At 45.7% G+C, this 19,408-nt stretch overlaps 1 protein-coding gene across 1 annotated transcript in view; it reads left to right on the forward strand.

Annotated features, from left to right (window-relative positions):
• Window positions 1-280: 280 nt before the first annotated feature.
• GALK2 (galactokinase 2) overlaps window positions 281-19,408 on the forward strand; it is a 286,795-nt gene continuing 267,667 nt past the window's right edge. The window contains exon 1 of the mRNA XM_040414020.1: window positions 281-413. Within this exon, the coding sequence (XP_040269954.1) occupies window positions 358-413 (56 nt within the window). The 5' untranslated portion in view covers window positions 281-357. The remainder of the gene's footprint in view (window positions 414-19,408) is intronic.

The following is a 19,408-nucleotide window of genomic DNA, read 5'->3' on the forward strand; positions in this document are numbered from 1 at the left end:
CACACATACACAGGACACGTATCATGTAGATACACACGGACATGTAGATATCACGCACATACACACGGACATGTAGATATCACGCACATACACACGGACATGTAGGTATCACGCACATACACAGGACACGTATCATGTAGATACACACGGACATGTAGATATCACGCACATACACACGGACATGTAGATATCACGCACATACACAGGACACGTATCATGTAGATACACACGGACATGTAGGTATCACGCACATACACATGGACACGGCCTCCTGCACTTATTTCGCTTGTGTATTCAGGAACAGGATTTCCGTGAGGTGCCTGGAGCCGGAAGAAGCTGGCCGGCAGATCAGCAGACATGGCAGCCTCCGCACCGCCGCCCACCGTGCACATCCCGCTGACTGAGAACGGCAGGTGAGTGATGCGGCCGCCGGTGGGGGGCGTTGTCGCGGCCTCCGCTCTGTAGCTGCGCGAGCTCATCCTCCTCATACAGGTTCCTGTCCGCTTGTAGCTATCTAGCTTGTTGAACTACAAGTCTCAGCAGTCACTCCCAGTCCTTTCCCTGCAGTACCAGTATTACTATTGCTGTCAGGTATTATGAGGTGCTCCCTGTCATGGTCGCTTCAGTACAGTACTTCTAGAATAGTAACGGCTCCAATCTTGTGAGGTCAGGATTCAGGGACGTTGTAATGCTCGGATTGCTTTATCCAAACCTGATTCTTTTAAAAACTACCTTAATAATTTGGGCTCCGTATTACTGTAAAATGTATGTCCTCCGCGGAGGTCTTTCTAAGGTTTCTGCAAATATCCCAAGACTTAGTTCATGTCACGTCGTTTATTGGCATAAATTGATGTATCAAAATATTAAGAACTTGTCTTGTGCCTCATTAATGAAGCAGAGATCAGTTTTGTATTTTGAAACAGTAATTTATGCCAATAAACGAAATGACACGTGAAGTGGGTACTTTCACACTTCTTTCAATATGGGGCCACTTTAAGTTCCCAGTCCGCCCCTGGGGTTGGCCCATCTCACACATTGGTGGCATATCACTAGAATTTGCTGCCAATGTCAGATAGGTGTAGGTCCCACCTCTGGGACCCGCACCTTTCTCTATAAGGGACCCCTGAAGTGAAGGAGAACGAACTGCGCATGCGCAGCTTGTTCTCCATTTGCTCCTGTGTTCTGAAAAGAGCTGAGCCAGAGCTTGGCTATTTTCGGCCCTCCCATTGAAGTGAATAGAGGGTGGTTGCACAGTGCACCCTCGTTTACTTTGGGGCCCCTTTTTTATTTTTTACACAGTAATTTTTAGTCCGCATAAGGGACTTGAATATGTGATCTTCTGATTGCTTTCCCATAGACTGCGATAGAATACTATTGCAGTCTATGGGATTCTGACAGGCTGCTTGTCGATCTGTGCCTCAGACACAGCTTTAGGCCTCTTGCACACGACCGTATGGCTTTTTCAGTATTTTGCGGATCGCAAAAATACGGATGACATCCGTGTGCATTTTGCATTTTGTGGAACGGAACAGCTGGCCCCTGATAGAACAGTACTATCCTTGTCCGGTAGGTGGACAATAAGGGTCCATTCACTTGGCCGGCACCCCCATAGAACTGCCTATTCTTGTCTGAAATTGCGGACAAGAATGCAACATGTTCTATTTTTTTCTGGAGCTTCGGACTGGAAGATCGGGGCCACGCTCTGGAAATGCCGATAGTGTGTTCTCTGCATCCATTTCTGCCCCATTGAGAATGAATGGGTCCGCACCCGTTCCGGACATTGCGGAAACTGATGTGGACCCATTCCACGGATGTGTGAATGGACCCTAATAGGACATGTTCTATCTTTGAACGGAAATGCGGAAACGGAACGCATACGGAGTACCTTCGGTGTTTTTTGCGGATCCATTGAAATGAATTGTTCAGTATACGGAACGCAAAAAACGGAAAAAAAAACCAGGCAGCTAGCCATGAAAGGCCTGGACACCTTCACCATCCCCCAGCCTGTCATGGTAACCAGTTGAAGCCCCTCAATTTTGCTGCAGAGGCTCTGATGGGAGGACAGAGGGAGTATCTTCCCTGTATCTAACCCCACAGATGCCGTGGTTGCCATTGACAACAGCATCTGAAGGGTTAAATGACCAGGATTGGCATCATTGCCAAGCCTGGTCACTGCTGTCAGGTGCCTGCCATGTATGGAGTGAGCTCGCTCCATACAACCCCTTGTACATAATTATGTGATGTGGGGTTAAACTGGTCATTCCCATTACATATGGATACGATATCCATAGAATACCCCATAATTGAGTAATAGGAGCAGGTGTTACTTCTGGTGTCATTGCTGAGAACTGGGGTCACCCAACCCCTATCCCACTTGATGAGGTGACCACTGCATTCAGGCGGAGAAGGTGGTAAGACATGTGGTGGACTACAATGTACGGTGCCATGCTTGGTATACTATGAAGATCCTGCAATGCTCATCAGAGTGCTGTGGCCCCTTCAAACTGCTAATAGTGGGGGTGGGGTGGCAGAAATTGGACCCCCACCAATTAGATTCCTGTAAAACCCCTTTAATTTTAGGAGTCGTTATACTATCCTTCGAGAGACTGTCAGCCCAGTTTTCGTGGAGTGCTGACAAGAAGTAAAATATCACATGACTGTGGTATGAATGGATCTTCTGTTAAGACTCAGATATTGCTCAACCGTCATGTTTTTAGCTTAAAATCACCACATAGACTTAAACAGTCAGTCGTTGGAAACTCAGACTGAAGAGACTCCAGCAGTAATGAGACTATACAGAATACTAGGAAAAGTACCCGGCGCTGCCCGACTATGAAGTGTTCTGTCTATCGTGTATTTATTGGATTTGTTCCGTGGGTGCCCAGGAGGCCAATTCGTGTGCTCTTTTTAAAAAAAAAAAATATAAATTTTTTTAAACGGGGAAATCACTAGTAGCTCTATATACCCCGGCAGTTACACACTGTTTATTTTATTTTTTTAACTTGTCTCCATAACACTGACCTCCACAGCACCCTGCTCTTTAAAAGTGACCCCCCACAGTGCCCTGTTCTCCTTAACAGTGACCTCCAGTGCCCCGCCTGCTTAACAGTGACCTCCACAGTGCCCCGCCTGCTTAAGAGTGACCTCCACAGTGCCCTGTTCTCCTTAACAGTGACCTCCAGTGCCCCGCCTCCTTAACACTGACCTCCACAGTGCCCCGCCTCCTTAACAGTGACCTCCACAGTGCCCCGCCTGCTTAACAGTGACCTCCACAGTACCCCGCCTGCTTAAGAGTGACCTCCACAGTGCCCCGCCTGCTTAAGAGTGACCTCCACAGTGCCCTGCCTGCTTAACAGTGACCTCCACAGTGCCCCGCCTGCTTAACAGTGACCTCCACAGTGCCCCGCCTGCTTAACAGTGACCTCCACAGTACCCCGCCTGCTTAAGAGTGACCTCCACAGTGCCCCGCCTGCTTAAGAGTGACCTCCACAGTGCCCTGCCTGCTTAACAGTGACCTCCACAGTGCCCCGCCTGCTTAACAGTGACCTCCACAGTGCCCCGCCTGCTTAACAGTGACCTCCACAGTGCCCCGCCTGCTTAACAGTGACCTCCACAGTGCCCCGCCTGCTTAACAGTGACCTCCACAGTGCCCCGCCTGCTTAACAGTGACCTCCACAGTGCCCCGCCTGCTTAACAGTGACCTCCACAGTGCCCCGCCTTTCTTAACAGTGACCTCCACAGTGCCCCGCCTGCTTAACAGTGACCTCCACAGTGCTCCGCCTGCTTAACAGTGACCTCCACAGTGCCCCGCCTCCTTAACAGTGACCTCCACAGTGCCCCGCCTCCTTAACAGTGACCTCCACAGTGCCCCGCCTCCTTAACAGTGACCTCCAGTGCCCCGCCTCCTTAACAGTGACCTCCATTGCCCCGCCTCCTTAACAGTGACCTCCAGTTCCCCACCTGCTTAACAGTGACCTCCACAGTGCCCCGCCTGCTTAACAGTGACTTCCACAGTGCCCCGCCTGCTTAACAGTGACCTCCACAGTGCCCCGCCTGCTTAACAGTGACTTCCACAGTGCCCCGCCTGCTTAACCACCTCAGCCCCCAGTGCTTAAACACCCTGAAAGACCAGGCCACTTTTTACACTTCTGACCTACACTACTTTCACCGTTTATTGCTCGGTCATGCAACTTACCACCCAAATGAATTTTACCTCCTTTTCTTCTCACTAATAGAGCTTTCATTTGGTGGTATTTCATTGCTGCTGACATTTTTACTTTTTTTGTTATTAATCGAAATTTAACGATTTTTTTGCAAAAAAATGACATTTTTCACTTTCAGTTGTAAAATTTTGCAAAAAAAACGACATCCATATAGAAATTTTGCTCTAAATTTATAGTTCTACATGTCTTTGATAAAAAAAAAATGTTTGGGTAAAAAAAAAATGGTTTGGGTAAAAGTTATAGCGTTTACAAACTATGGTACAAAAATGTGAATTTCCGCTTTTTGAAGCAGCTCTGACTTTCTGAGCACCTGTCATGTTTCCTGAGGTTCTACAATGCCCAGACAGTACAAACACCCCACAAATGACCCCATTTCTAAAAGTACACACCCTAAGGTATTCGCTGATGGGCATAGTGAGTTCATAGAACTTTTTATTTTTTGTCACAAGTTAGCGGAAAATGATGATTTTTTTTTTTTTTTTTTTTTTCTTACAAAGTCTCATATTCCACTAACTTGTGACAAAAAATAAAAAGTTCTATGAACTCACTATGCCCATCAGCGAATACCTTGGGGTCTCTTCTTTCCAAAATGGGGTCACTTGTGGGGTAGTTATACTGCCCTGGCATTCTAGGGGCCCAAATGTGTGGTAAAGAGTTTGAAATCAAATTCAGTAAAAAATGACGAGTGAAATCCGAAAGGTGCTCTTTGGAATATGGGCCCCTTTGCCCACCTAGGCTGCAAAAAAGTGTCACACATCTGGTATCCCCGTACTCAGGAGAAGTTGAGGAATGTGTTTTGGGGTGTCTTTTTACATATACCCATGCTGGGTGAGATAAATATCTTGGTCAAATGACAACTTTGTATAAAAAAATGGGAAAAGTTGTCTTTTGCCAAGATATTTCTCTCACCCAGCATGGGTATATATAAAATGACACCCCAAAACACATTCCCCACCTTCTCCTGAGTACGGAGATACCAGATGTGTGACACTTTTTTGCAGCCTAGGTGGGCAAAGGGGCCCATATTCCAAAGAGCACCTTTCGGATTTCACTCATCATTTTTTACAGAATTTGATTTCTAACTCCTTACCACACATTTGGGCCCCTAGAATGCCAGGGCAGTATAACTACCCCACAAGTGACCCCATTTTGGAAAGAAGACACCCCAAGCTATTCCGTGAGGGGCATGGCGAGTTCCTAGAATTTTTTATTTTTTGTCACAAGTTAGTGGAAAATGATGATTTTTTTTTTTTTTTTTTTTTTCATACAAAGTCTCATATTCCACTAACTTGTGACAAAAAATAAAAACTTCCATGAACTCACTATGCCCATCAGCGAATACCTTGGGGTCTCTTCTTTCCAAAATGGGGTCACTTGTGGGGTAGTTATACTGCCCTGGCATTCTAGGGGCCCAAATGTGTGGTAAAGAGTTTGAAATCAAATTCAGTAAAAAATGACGAGTGAAATCCGAAAGGTGCTCTTTGGAATATGGGCCCCTTTGCCCACCTAGGCTGCAAAAAAGTGTCACACATCTGGTATCCCCGTACTCAGGAGAAGTTGAGGAATGTGTTTTGGGGTGTCTTTTTACATATACCCATGCTGGGTGAGATAAATATCTTGGTCAAATGACAACTTTGTATAAAAAAATGGGAAAAGTTGTCTTTTGCCAAGATATTTCTCTCACCCAGCATGGGTATATATAAAATGACACCCCAAAACACATTCCCCACCTTCTCCTGAGTACGGAGATACCAGATGTGTGACACTTTTTTGCAGCCTAGGTGGGCAAAGGGGCCCATATTCCAAAGAGCACCTTTCGGATTTCACTCATCATTTTTTACCGAATTTGATTTCTAACTCCTTACCACACATTTGGGCCCCTAGAATGCCAGGGCAGTATAACTACCCCACAAGTGACCCCATTTTGGAAAGAAGACACCCCAAGCTATTCCGTGAGGGGCATGGCGAGTTCCTAGAATTTTTTATTTTTTGTCACAAGTTAGTGGAAAATGATGATTTTTTTTTTTTTTTTTTTTTTCATACAAAGTCTCATATTCCACTAACTTGTGACAAAAAATAAAAACTTCCATGAACTCACTATGCCCATCAGCGAATACCTTGGGGTCTCTTCTTTCCAAAATGGGGTCACTTGTGGGGTAGTTATACTGCCCTGGCATTCTAGGGGCCCAAATGTGTGGTAAGGAGTTTGAAATCAAATTCTGTAAAAAATGACGAGTGAAATCCGAAAGGTGCTCTTTGGAATATGGGCCCCTTTGCCCACCTAGGCTGCAAAAAAGTGTCACACATGTGGTATTGCCGTACTCAGGAGAAGTTGAGGAATGTGTTTTGGGGTGTCTTTTTACATATACCCATGCTGGGTGAGATAAATATCTTGGTCAAATGACAACTTTGTATAAAAAAATGGGAAAAGTTGTCTTTTGCCAAGATATTTCTCTCACCCAGCATGGGTATATATAAAATGACACCCCAAAACACATTCCCCACCTTCTCCTGAGTACGGAGATACCAGATGTGTGACACTTTTTTGCAGCCTAGGTGGGCAAAGGGGCCCATATTCCAAAGAGCACCTTTTGGATTTCACAGGTCATTTTTTACTGAATTTGATTTCAAACTCCTTACCACACATTTGGGCCCCTAGAATGCCAGGGCAGTATAACTACCCCACAAGTGACCCCATTTTGGAAAGAAGAGACCCCAAGGTATTCGCTGATGGGCATAGTGAGTTCATGGAAATTTTTTTTTTTTGTCACAAGTTAGTGGAATAGGAGACTTTGTATGAAAAAAAAAAAAAAAAAAAAAATCATCATTTTCCACTAACTTGTGACAAAAAATAAAAAATTCTAGGAACTTGCCATGCCCCTCACGGAATACCTTGGGGTGTCTTCTTTCCAAAATGGGGTCACTTGTGGGGCAGTTATACTGCCCTGGCATTTTCCAGGGGCCCTAATGTCTGGTAAGTAGGTAAATGACCTGTGAAATCTGAAAGGTGCTCTTTGGAATGTGGGCCCCTTTGCCCAGCTAGGCTGCAATAAAGTGTCACACATCTGGTATCTCCGTACTCAGAAGAAGGTAAGGAATGTGTTTTGGGGTGTCATTTTACATATACCCATGCTGGGTGAGAGAAATATCTTGGCAAAAGACAACTTTTCCCATTTTTTTTATACAAAGTTGGCATTTGACCAAGATATTTATCTCACCCAGCATGGGTATATGTAAAATGACACCCCAAAACATATTCCCCAACTTCTGCTGAATACGGAGATACCACATGTGTGACACTTTTTTGCAGCCTAGGTGGGCAAAGGGGCCCAAATTCCTTTTAGGAGGGCATTTTTAGACATTTGGATACCAGACTTCTTCTCACGCTTTGGGGCCCCTAAAATGCCAGGGCAGTATAAATACCCCACATGTGACCCCATTTTGGAAAGAAGACACCCCAAGGTATTCAATGAGGGGCATGGCGAGTTCATTGAAAAAAAAAAATTTTGGCACAAGTTAGCGGAAATTGATTTTTTGGATTTTGTTCTCACAAAGTCTCCCTTTCCGCTAACTTGGGACAAAAATTTCAATCTTTCATGGACTCAATATGCCCCTCAGCAAATACCTTGGGGTGTCTTCTTTCCAAAATGGTGTTATTTGTGGGGTGTTTGTACTGCCCTGGCATTTGAGGGTCTCCGCAATCATTACATGTATGCCCAGCATTAGGAGTTTCTGCTATTCTCCTTATATTGAGCATACGGGTAATGAGATTTTTTTTTTCCGTTCAGCCTCTGGGCTGAAAGAAAAAAATGAACGGCACAGATTTCTTCATTCGCATCGATCAATGTGGATGAAAAAATCTCTGCCAAAAAAAGAAAAAGGAGGGGAAAGGCGTCTGCCAGGACATAGGAGCTCCGCCCAACATCCATACCCACTTCAGCTCGTATGCCCTGGCAAACCAGATTTCTCCATTCACATCAATCGATGTGGATGAATAAATCATTGCCGGGATTTTTTTTTTTATATATACAAAGTGTTTGCCAAAGTATATGAACACCGCCACCTCCTCAGCTCATATGCCTCGGCAAACATATCTTTTACTGCAGAGGAGAAATCTCGTCTTGCAGCGCCGCATACACCGACTTGCGTGTAATCTGACAGCAGCACAATGCTTCTGTCCGAATGCACATCAGTGCTGCAGCTGGTCGATCGGTTGGTCCACCTGAAAGGTAAAAAAAACAAAACAAAAAAGAAAAAACCAGGCCGCAAAGCAATAACTTTATTAACTTTAGAACAGAACATATTAACTTTTTTAAACTTTTTTAACTTTTTTACTTACCGGTAATTTTTTTTTTGTTTAGTTTTTTTTACCTTTATAGAACAAACCTCTCCTTCCCCATGGGACAATGTGCAAAGCGCAAATCGCCCAAAGATGTGGCGAAGTACGTTATGCACTTTATCCCAGGTGAAAGGAGAGGTTTGCAGCAGCTGAGAGTAAAAGGGCCCTAATAGCCCTGTGTGCCTGTCCTGTGAGATGCAATCCCTATGCTAGGTGTACCTGTGTGTGGTACTTCCGGAAACACTCTCCATAGCATAGGGCAGGGTGGTCAGCACAGTCAGGACAGAAATAGCGGGTGTCACGCCTTATTCCACTCCTGCTACAGACACGACATCTTTTTCGGGGTGACGGTTGGGTTGAGGTACCAGGAACGACACTGGGGAAATGTCGCTCGTGTAGACGGCTAACTACACTGGGGGATGGGGCCACGGAACCTCCTGGGTAAAGGAGGTTCTCGATGATCTCTTCCTGGAATTTGAGGAAAGATCGTGTTCTCCCAGCCTTACTGTAGAGAACAAAACTATTGTACAGCGCCAATTGAATTAAATATACAGACACCTTCTTATACCAGCGTCTGGTTCTGCGGGAAACTAAATACGGAGACAACATCTGGTCATTGAAGTCCACCCCTCCCATGAGCGCATTATAGTCGTGGACACAGAGGGGCTTTTCAATGACACGGGTTGCTCGCTCAATTTGGATTGTCGTGTCTGCGTGAATGGAGGAGAGCATGTAAACGTCACGCTTGTCTCTCCATTTCACCGCGAGCAGTTCTTCGTTACACAAGGCAGCCCTCTGCCCCCTTGCAAGACGGGTGGTTACAAGCCGTTGGGGGAAGCCCACGCGACTAGTTCGCGCGGTGCCACAGGCGCAAATCCGTTCTAGAAACAAATGCCTAAAGAGGGCCACACTTGTGTAAAAATTGTCCACATAAAGATGGTACCCCTTGCCGAATAAGGGTGACACCAAGTCCCAGACTGTCTTCCCACTGCTCCCCAGGTAGTCAGGGCAACCGACCGGCTCCAGGGTCTGATCTTTTCCCTCATAGACACGAAATTTGTGGGTATAGCCTGTGGCCCTTTCACAGAGCTTATACAATTTGACCCCATACCGGGCACGCTTGCTTGGGATGTACTGTTTGAAGCCAAGGCGCCCGGTAAAATGTATTAGGGACTCGTCTACGCAGATGTTTTGCTCGGGGGTATACAAATCTGCAAATTTCTGGTTGAAATGGTCTATGAGGGGCCGAATTTTGTGGAGCCGGTCAAAAGCTGGGTGGCCTCTGGGACGGGAGGTGGTGTTGTCGCTAAAATGCAGGAAACGGAGGATGGCCTCAAATCGTGCCCTGGACATAGCAGCAGAGAACATGGGCATGTGATGAATCGGGTGCGTTGACCAATATGACCGCAATTCATGCTTTTTTGTCAGGCCCATGTTGAGGAGAAGGCCCAAAAAAATTTTAATTTCGGAAACTTGGACTGGTTTCCACCGGAAAGGCTGGGCATAAAAGCTTCCCGGGTTGGCGGATATAAATTGTGTGGCATACTGGTTGGTCTCTGCCACGACTAAGTCCAAGAGCTCCGCAGTCAAGAACAGCTCAAAAAATCCCAGGGCCGAACCGATTTGAGCCGTCTCAACCCGAACTCCAGACTGGGCGGTGAAAGGGGGAACTACAGGTGCGGCTGAAGTTGGTGACTGCCAATCAGGGTTTGCCAGCACCTCAGGGATTCTAGGGGCTCTACGGGCCTGTCTTTGCGGTGGCTGCGACGGGGTAACTAGTGCACGTGCCACCGTACCAGCTTCAACTGCCCTTCTGGTGCTCGCCACGTCACCATGTTGTACGGCAGTGCTGGTACTAGGTCCAGGGAGGGCTGCGCTGCTGGTGTATGCCTCACCACGTGATCCGGCAGCGACAGCCCCACTCTGCTGCTCTTGAAGCGGATCCTGCATAACCTGTGGTCTAGCGACATGGGGCCGGGTACGCCTGGTGCTGCCAGGGACCTCCACCTCCTCGTCCGAACTTTGGGTCAGAGAGCCACTGCTTTCCACAGGTTCATATTCTGACCCGCTAGATTCATCAGATGAGGGTTCCCACTCCTCATCCGACTGGGTCAGAATCCTGTAGGCCTCTTCAGAAGAATACCCCCTGTTTGACATTTTGGACTACTAAATTTAGGGGTATTCCCTGAGACTACCCAAGAAAAAAAGCAAACCTGTCTTACAAAGGGGAGGCTAGCGAAGTACCGGAGGCCGCTGCGGTTGATAAAAAATATCAAAACTGATTTTTTTATCGCCGCAGTGCGTGTAAAATGAATGTGCAGTGATCAAAAAATATATATTTTTTGTCACTGCGGTGGGGCGGGCGTGGGTGAACGCACGTGTGGGCGACCGATCAGGCCTGATCGGGCAAACACTGCGTTTTGGGTGGAGGGCGAACTAAAGTGACACTAATACTATTATAGATCTGACCGTGATCAGTTTTGATCACTTACAGATACTATAAAAGTACAAATGCTGATTAGCGATACGCTATTCAGCGAATAAAAGTGACTGCGGTGCGGTGGGGTGGGCGCTAACTGACGCTAACTACCTAACCAAGGGGCCTAAACTATCCCTAAAACCTAACAGCCAATACTAGTGAAAAAAAAAAAGTGACAGTTTACACTGATCACTTTTTTTCCTTTCACTGGTGATTGACAGGGGCGATCAAAGGGGTGATCAAAGGGTTAATTGGGGTGCAGGGGGGTGATCTGGGGCTAAGGTGTAGTGTTGGTGCTACTCACTGTGAAGTCTGCTCCTGTGCTGGATCCAACCGACGAAAAGGACCAGCACAGGAGCAGACAAGCCATATAACAGATCATATTTACTAATATGATCTGTTATATGGCTTGTGATTGGATTTTTTAAAAATCGCCAGCCTGCCAGCCAATGATCGTTGCTGGCAGGCTGGTGACTAACTTGTTCTTTAACTTTTGCCGGCCCGCGATGCGCATGCGCGGGCCGGCTTGGAGCGAAATCTCGCGTCTCGCGAGATGACGCGTATATGCGTGACTGTGCGCAGCGCTGCCACCTCCGGAACGCGAATCTGCGTTAGGCGGTCCGGAGGTGGTTAACAGTGACTTCCACAGTGCCCCGCCTGCTTAACAGTGACTTCCACAGTGCCCCGCCTGCTTAACAGTGACCTCCACAGTGCCCCGCCTGCTTAACAGTGACCTCCACAGTGCCCCGCCTCCTTAACAGTGACCTCCAGTGCCTCGCCTCCTTAACAGTGACCTCCACAGTGCCCCGCCTCCTTAACAGTGACCTCCAGTGCCCCGCCTCCTTAACAGTGACCTCCACAGTGCCCCGCCTGCTTAACAGTGACCTCCACACTAACCTGCCCCATTAGCAGTGACTAGGGATGAGCGAACTTCAAATTTTGAAGTTCGGCTATATGTTGAATTGCGTTATGGAATCCATTACCACGGACCATAATGCAATTCCATGAAGGAATGCCTTTAGAGAGTCCTGTCCTGCATAACAGAAGCCGGACGGATCCGTTATGCTGCCCATAGACTTCTATTATGACGGAATGCCTCTAAAGGCATTACGTTATACATTCTGTGATGGAATTGCATTATGGTCCGTGGTAATGGAATCCATAACGCAATTCAGCATATACCCGAACTCGAACTTCAAAACTTGAAGTTTACTCATCCCTAGCACTGACCGATATGTGAAGAAAAATGGCTGAGTTGTTATGGAAACCTGGTGAAAAACTGTGTGTATGTGGAGACTAAGGGCCTGGGAGCTTCAATTGGCTGATAAGGGTCATTTGACAGTGTGTATGTAAGTTAGGATATGACTGAAGGACCTGCAGGCTTCTATTTGCTAATGCAGGTCATGTGATGGTGCTATATGTGCATTTTTGGGTTATATCTCAAGAATGGTACGTCCTAGAGAGCGGAGACCTTTATGAAAACCTTATTTGACACCCGATGTACCTGTGTGCCGAATTTCAGGCATTTGGAAGTCTATAGAGGACAGATGGACAAACAGTGATTTTTATAGTATAGATATTACAGTATATACAATTTGCATGACATTGTTATTCACTAATCCAATGTTATTTCGCTATTTCTGTACTAAAGAGAGCCTGTCGCCTGATGGACACATATCTGCACAGAGGACGACTCTTCTCTTTTCCAGCTCGTATTTTTTAAATACAGGGGCAGTTGTAATAATCCTATACATGGCATAAAGGGTGGGTTCACATCACATTTTATGCCTCCGTTTGAAGTATATGTTCGAAAAAAAGGGATACAAAAACGCAGGACACCAAATTCTTGTATCCTGCACAGTCCTGTAAAAAAAAGTATACCTCTTTTTACAATGGGAAAAAAAAAATGTATACTTTTTATTTTTACACTGGAACTCTATGGTGAACGGATTCCACTGTATGAGTGTGAGGCATCCGTTTAACGTATATGTTTTTTGTATACATTAAACGGATGGGAAAAACGTGATGTGAACCCACCCAAACTTACCGACTTACAGGGGCTCAGGCTGGATAATAAGTGTGGTGCAGGGATAGACACTTTATACCAACTATTGGCCCGTTCCTGCCATCACAGGCGCAGACAAATTTCTCTAAACTTTGGTGTTCCAAATGGCATCACATTTTGGCACAATATATGCTGCAATCTCGGTGCACTCACATTAGTAAACCTGGGCCAGGTTTTCTCTGTAATGAGGGAGCCTTGCAGGACTTGATCATCCCCAAACCACCGATGACAGGTGAGAAACTTATGGGTGTTGCCCATGACTTCTGCATGGTACCCCTCTTGAGGATGGCACAGTAACTCACATGGACACATTTTTATTGAATAGTAGTTTACTTAGATTGAGGCAACAAACATATGGTTACAGTGGGAGATTTATCAAAACTGGTGTAAAGGAAAACTGGCTTAGTTACAGCTGCTACGGCTCGCTGATCGGACGGGTGCAGGAGCTGCGCCCACCCGATCAAAGGCAAGGACTCAGCTGTCACTGACAGCCGAGCACCTGCTGCATACGCCATTATTGATGAAAACACAGATGCCGGCGTATTAAAGGGGTATTCCCATCACATACAATGGGGGCATATCATTAGGATATGCCCCCATTGTTTGATAGGTGCAGACAACGAGAACCTACAACGAGAACGGAGCGGGGAGAGCTGTGGCTGGAGGACCCTGGATTTTTTGAGGTCTGTCCACCACCAAGCGCTGCTCCCATGAAAGTGAATGGGAGCGTACTGCGCACACGCGGCCCCTGCTCCCATTCATTTTTATGGGGCAGACGGAAATAGCCAAGCCAGAGCTCGACTATTTTCGCCGACCCCATAGAAATGAATGGAGGGCGGCTGCGCATGCGCAGTGCGCCCTCCATTAATTTCCCTGCTCCGTTCTCATTGTAGATGCGGGTCCCAGAGGTGGGACCTGCACCTATCAGACAAAGGGGGCATATCCTAGCGATATGCCACCATTGTCTGAGATTGCAAAACCCCTTTAACCTCCTGTATGCCACGGTCAAAGCTGACTGCAGCATGCAGGGGGCTTGCAGAGGGGGCGGGCTCGCTCCCCGTCCCCATCAGGTCCCCCCGTTCCAGTGACACTGACCCAATGAAAGGCAGCCCGATGCCTTCCATAGGCATTAGGACTTGCCTTCTATAGGAGTCTGTGAGATAAAGCCCCTTAAGCGTAAGTGTTTTTAATAATAATAAAAAAAACTTTACCATGATAACATGATAATACACATACAATAATAGAAAAACAGACATATTGGGTATCGCCGCATCTGTAACAACCTGCCCTATAAAAATATTACATGATCCACCCTGTCACGTGAACGCAGTAAAAAAATTTAATAAATTATGCCAAAATAACCACCTTACATCACAAAAAGTGTAACACCAAGTGATCAAATAGTCATATGTACCCCAGAATAGTACCAATCAAACCATCATCTCATCAATCAAAAAATGAGCCCCTACATAAGACAATCGCCCGAAAAAAAACAACAAAAAACATGGCTTTCAGAATTTGGTGACAAAAACATGATTTGGTTTTCAAAAATGCTTTTATTGTGTAAAACCAAAACAAAAAAAACACAGAAATATTAATGTGTGTAATTGTGTAATATTGAATGATCAAAAAATTACATGTACCCAAAAATGTTACCATCTCTTCCTGCAAAAATTGAGCCCCTGCACAAGGCGATTGGCAGAAAAATAAAAAAAAATATGGCTCTCAGAAAACCATGATTTTTTTTCAAAAATGCTTTATTATGTAAAACGAAAACAAAAAAACAACAAAGTAGTCATATTTGGTATTTTTGATTCTGCATAAATCTGCTGTATAAAAATAGCACATGGCCTAACCTATCAGGTGATCATTGTGAAAAAACAAAAACAAAAAAAAAAACGGTGCCAGAGCAGCCATTTTTTTTGGTTACCTTGCTTCACAAAAAGCGTAATATAGAGCAATCAAAAATCATATGTACCCCAAAATAGTACCAACAAAACTGTCACTTATCCCGTACTTTTTGGGAGTTTCTACCATAGGGGTGCATCAGGGGGTCTTCAAATGCGACATGTCAATTTAAAATTATCCCAGTGAAATCTGCCTCCTAAGGCCGAATGCACACGGCCGTGTTCCGCGGCCGAGAGCGGTCCGTGGTATGCCGGGCTGGATTCCTGTTCAGAGCAGGAGCGCACGGCGTCATTGGTTGCTATGACGCCGTGCGCTTCATGCCGCCGCTGCACTACAGTAATACACTCGTACAGTGTATTACTGTAGTGCAGCGGCAGCATAAAGCGCACGGCGTCATAGCAACCAATGACGCCGTGCGCTCCTGCTCTGAACAGAAATCCAGCCCGGCATACCACGGACCGCTCTCGGCCGCGGAACACGGCCGTGTGCATTCGGCCTAAAACCATATATTCCTCCTTCCCTTCTGCACTCTGACGTGTGCCCATACAACCACATATGGGATGGTTCTGTAAACTGAAGAATCAGGGTAAGGGCTCATGCACTCAAACATATTTTCTTTCCATGTCTGTTCTTTTTTTTTCGGCCCGTATGCAGAACCATTCACTTCAATAGGTCTGCAAAAAACGGAAATGAGTTGGTGTGCATTCCGTTTCCGTATGTCCGCATGGCCATTCCGCAAGATAGAACATGTCCTAGTCTTGTCCGTTTTGCGGGCAAGGATAGGCATTGTTACAATGGATCCGCAAAAAAAAAAAAAAAGCGGATGGAATACGGATGTCACACGGGCGTAATCCGTATTTTTGCGGATCCTTGTTTTGTGGACCGCAAAATACATACGTTGGTGTGCATGAGCCCTAATAGATATTGAGTTTTGTTTGGCTGTTAACCCTTGCTGTGTTACATGAAAATATGGATTAAAATGGAAAATTGGCCAATAAAGTGAAATTTCATCTACATTCTCCTTTAATTCTTGTGGAAGACCTAAAGGGTTAACAAAGTTTAATAAAGTCAGTTTTGAATAACTTGAGGGGTGTAGTTTCTAAAATAGGGTAATTTATGGGTGGTTTCTATTATGTAAGCCCCACAAAGTGACTTCATAACTGAACTGGTCTTTAAAAAGTGGGTTTTGGAAATTTTCTTAAAAATTAAGATTTGCTTCTTAAATTCTAAGCCTTCTAATATCCTAAAAATAAAATGACATTTACAAAATGATGCAAACATAAAGTAGACATATGGGGAATGTAAAGTAATAACTATTTGAGGTATCACTATCTGTTTTAAAAGCAGAGAAATAGAAATTTGGAAAGTTGTAAATGTTTCCAAATTTTTGGTAAATTTGTGGGTTTTTTTTATATTGACTCAAATTTACAACTGTCATGAAGTACAATGTGTCACGAGAAAACAGTCTCAGAATGGCTTGGATAAGTAAAAGCGTTCATAAGTTACAACCACATAAAGTGACACATGTCAGATTTCCTTAAAGGGAGTCTGTCACCAGACTGTGACCTTATAGACCGCTTACATAGCGCTCTAGCATAGCAGTCTATGATTCTAATGGTACCTTTGATGTTTTCTTGTGAAGTTCCCCCAAGGCAAAAACGGACTTTTATTCATATGTAAATTAGGGCTCGCAAGTGCCCAGGGCGGCGTTCACCTCGTTGGTGCCCAGGCTGTTCTGCCTCTTTTCGTCATATCCCCGCTCCAGCCTCTTCCTCTGCCCGCCCCGCTTTTCCTTTGCGTCCTCCTTCTCTGCAGCAAGATCCCGCGCCTGCACTATCCATTGCCTGGCCGGGGCATGCGCACTGCGATGCCCATCTTGGGCACGGCATCGCAGTAGCTACTGCGCATGCGCCGGCCAACGGCGAGGAGGCGGACCAGAGACACCCACAATGGGCATCGCAGTGCGCATGCCCCGGCCAAGCAATGGATAGTGCAGGCGCGGGATCTCGCTGTAGAGAAGGAGGACGCAAAGGAAGAGCGGGGCGGGCAGAGGAAGACTGCTATGCTAGAGCGCTCCTTAAGCGGTCTATAAGGTCACAATCTGGTGACAGACTCCCTTTAAAAGTGAATGGGAGCACTTCTATGGCCCCAGCGCTTGGCTATTTTCGTCGGCCCCATAGAAAATGAATGGCGAGCGGCTGCACATGCGTAGTACACCCTCCACAATTTTCAGGGGGTCCATTTTTGATATAGCCGCTGGGACCCGCACCTATTAGACAATGAGGGCATATCTTAGCGATATGCCCCCGTTGTCTGAGATGAGACAACCCCTTTAAAGGGGTTGTCCGGGAACTCAGTCTTTAGTATTCACTGTTAAATGTATCTGTAAGGTCCCCCTGAAGGTTCCCATTTTTTTTTTTACTCCTCCGGGGCTCCTCCGGATCCCCGAAGCTGCTCTTGGTATTGTTTTCATTGCTGCGCTTCCTCTATGTCATTTCCTGCCGCACTGCCTTATGGGTCCTGCAAGGCAGTGCGACTCTGTAGATTGACGTCTCAATCCCAACCACTCCCTCTAATCAATATTCCTTTTCCTGCCATTCCTCCCCCTCATCTGTAAGGACATGGAAGGCGTGCCTACAGCCAGGGCCAGCTCCAGGTTCATGTGGGCCCTTGGGTGATAAATCTCAGTGGGCCCCCTTGTGGCATTTGTCAAATGTCACCACGGCATCTGAGAGTGTTATAAAACGGAAGCGCGGGCTTCCTGCTCAGACGTGCCTTTCCCCAGCGGAGATCAGGGAAAGCACCCTGTTCTGAAAATGAGCCGCAGCCTGTACTAGGCTTCCAGGCTCACTGTTAGTATATCCCAGTTCAGGCCACTAGGTGGCAGCACTAAACTGTAATATAGTGATTTCTATAGAGAATAATGGAGCAATTTCCATTATTCTGTATAAGTTGCAATCTGATGAAAAGTAATTTTAAAAAAAGTTTTGAAAATATAAAAAAAACTAAAACGTAAAATCACCCCACTTTCCCCAAAAATGAACAAAAAATAAATAAAATTATGGGCATCGTCACATGCATACTATTAAAATATTTAAAAAGTTAGCCCATATGGTGAAGGATGTAACAGAAAAAAATTGAAAAAAAAGGCTGATTTGCCATTTTTTCATCACTTTATCTCCCAATGAAATTGAATAAAAAGTGATTGTCATACACCCCCCAAAATGGTATTGTAAAAAAAAAGACAGATTTCCCTCAAATGAGCCCCCACACATCTCTGTAGACATAACTATAAAAAAAAGTTATGGTGTTCACAGGGGAGCAGGGGTTCTGTTGGGGTTGCCACCTTTCCCAATAAAAAATAATAATTACACAAATTAAAAAGGTTGGTGTGTCTATTTAAGTTTTATTTTGCCTCTATTTTTTAAATTATTATGCTGGGATTCGAACTCACAGCCTTCTACATTAAAGTCAAGAACCTTAAAGGGAACCTGTCATCTGGATTTTGGGTATAGAGCTGAGGACATGGGCTGCTAGATGGCCGCTAGCACATCCGCAATACACAGTCCCCATAGCTCTGTGTGCTTTTATTGTGTAAAAAACCCGATTTGATACATATGCAAATTAACCTGAGATGAGTCCTGTCCCTGAGATGAGTCCTGTATGTCAGATAAGTCACGTACAGGACTCATCTCAGATTAATTTGCATATGTATCAATTTTTTTTTACACAATAAAAGCACACAGACCTATGGGTATTGGGGATTGCGGATGTGCTAGCGGCCATCTAGCAACCCATGTCTTCAGCTCTATACACAAAATCCCGGTGACAGGTTCCCTTTAAGGTTCTTGCCTCTAATGTAGAAGGTTGTGAGTTCAAATCCCGGCAGAAACATTTCAGAAATATAGGCTAAATTAGACTTAAATACACTGGTTGTCCCCAAGCATACTGATAATGCTTGGGGATACCCCCTTCATGTTCATAGCACTGACTCCATATATGGACATAGCTATATATGGAGTCAGAGCAGGGACTCTTAAGCTGGGAACTAGAGTGCTGACTGTTCAGTAACATTGGGGGATTCCCTATACAGTGATCTGCAGCATAGACCTGAGTGGGCCCCCTAGGAGCAGTGGGCCCAGGCACTTGCCCGGGTTTTCCGGGTGCTGACGCCGGCCCTGCCTACAGCATTTGAATATGCATAATCCATGTGGCCCCATTGAGTGTAAATGCAGTTGAGAGGCGTGCACTATGCTAAACAGCAGCGTTCCCTGCCTCCAAATCAACCTTCTTCAGCCCAGAATAACGCCCCTCTGTGCCTGGTGACGTAACCAGCGATGCCAGTTCCCTCCTACAAAACAGCCTCCTTGAGCGCTCCAGAATGCCTCTCTGTG

This window comes from Bufo bufo, chromosome 1 (assembly GCF_905171765.1).
Source record: "Bufo bufo chromosome 1, aBufBuf1.1, whole genome shotgun sequence".
NCBI classification, from domain to species: Eukaryota; Metazoa; Chordata; class Amphibia; order Anura; family Bufonidae; genus Bufo; species Bufo bufo.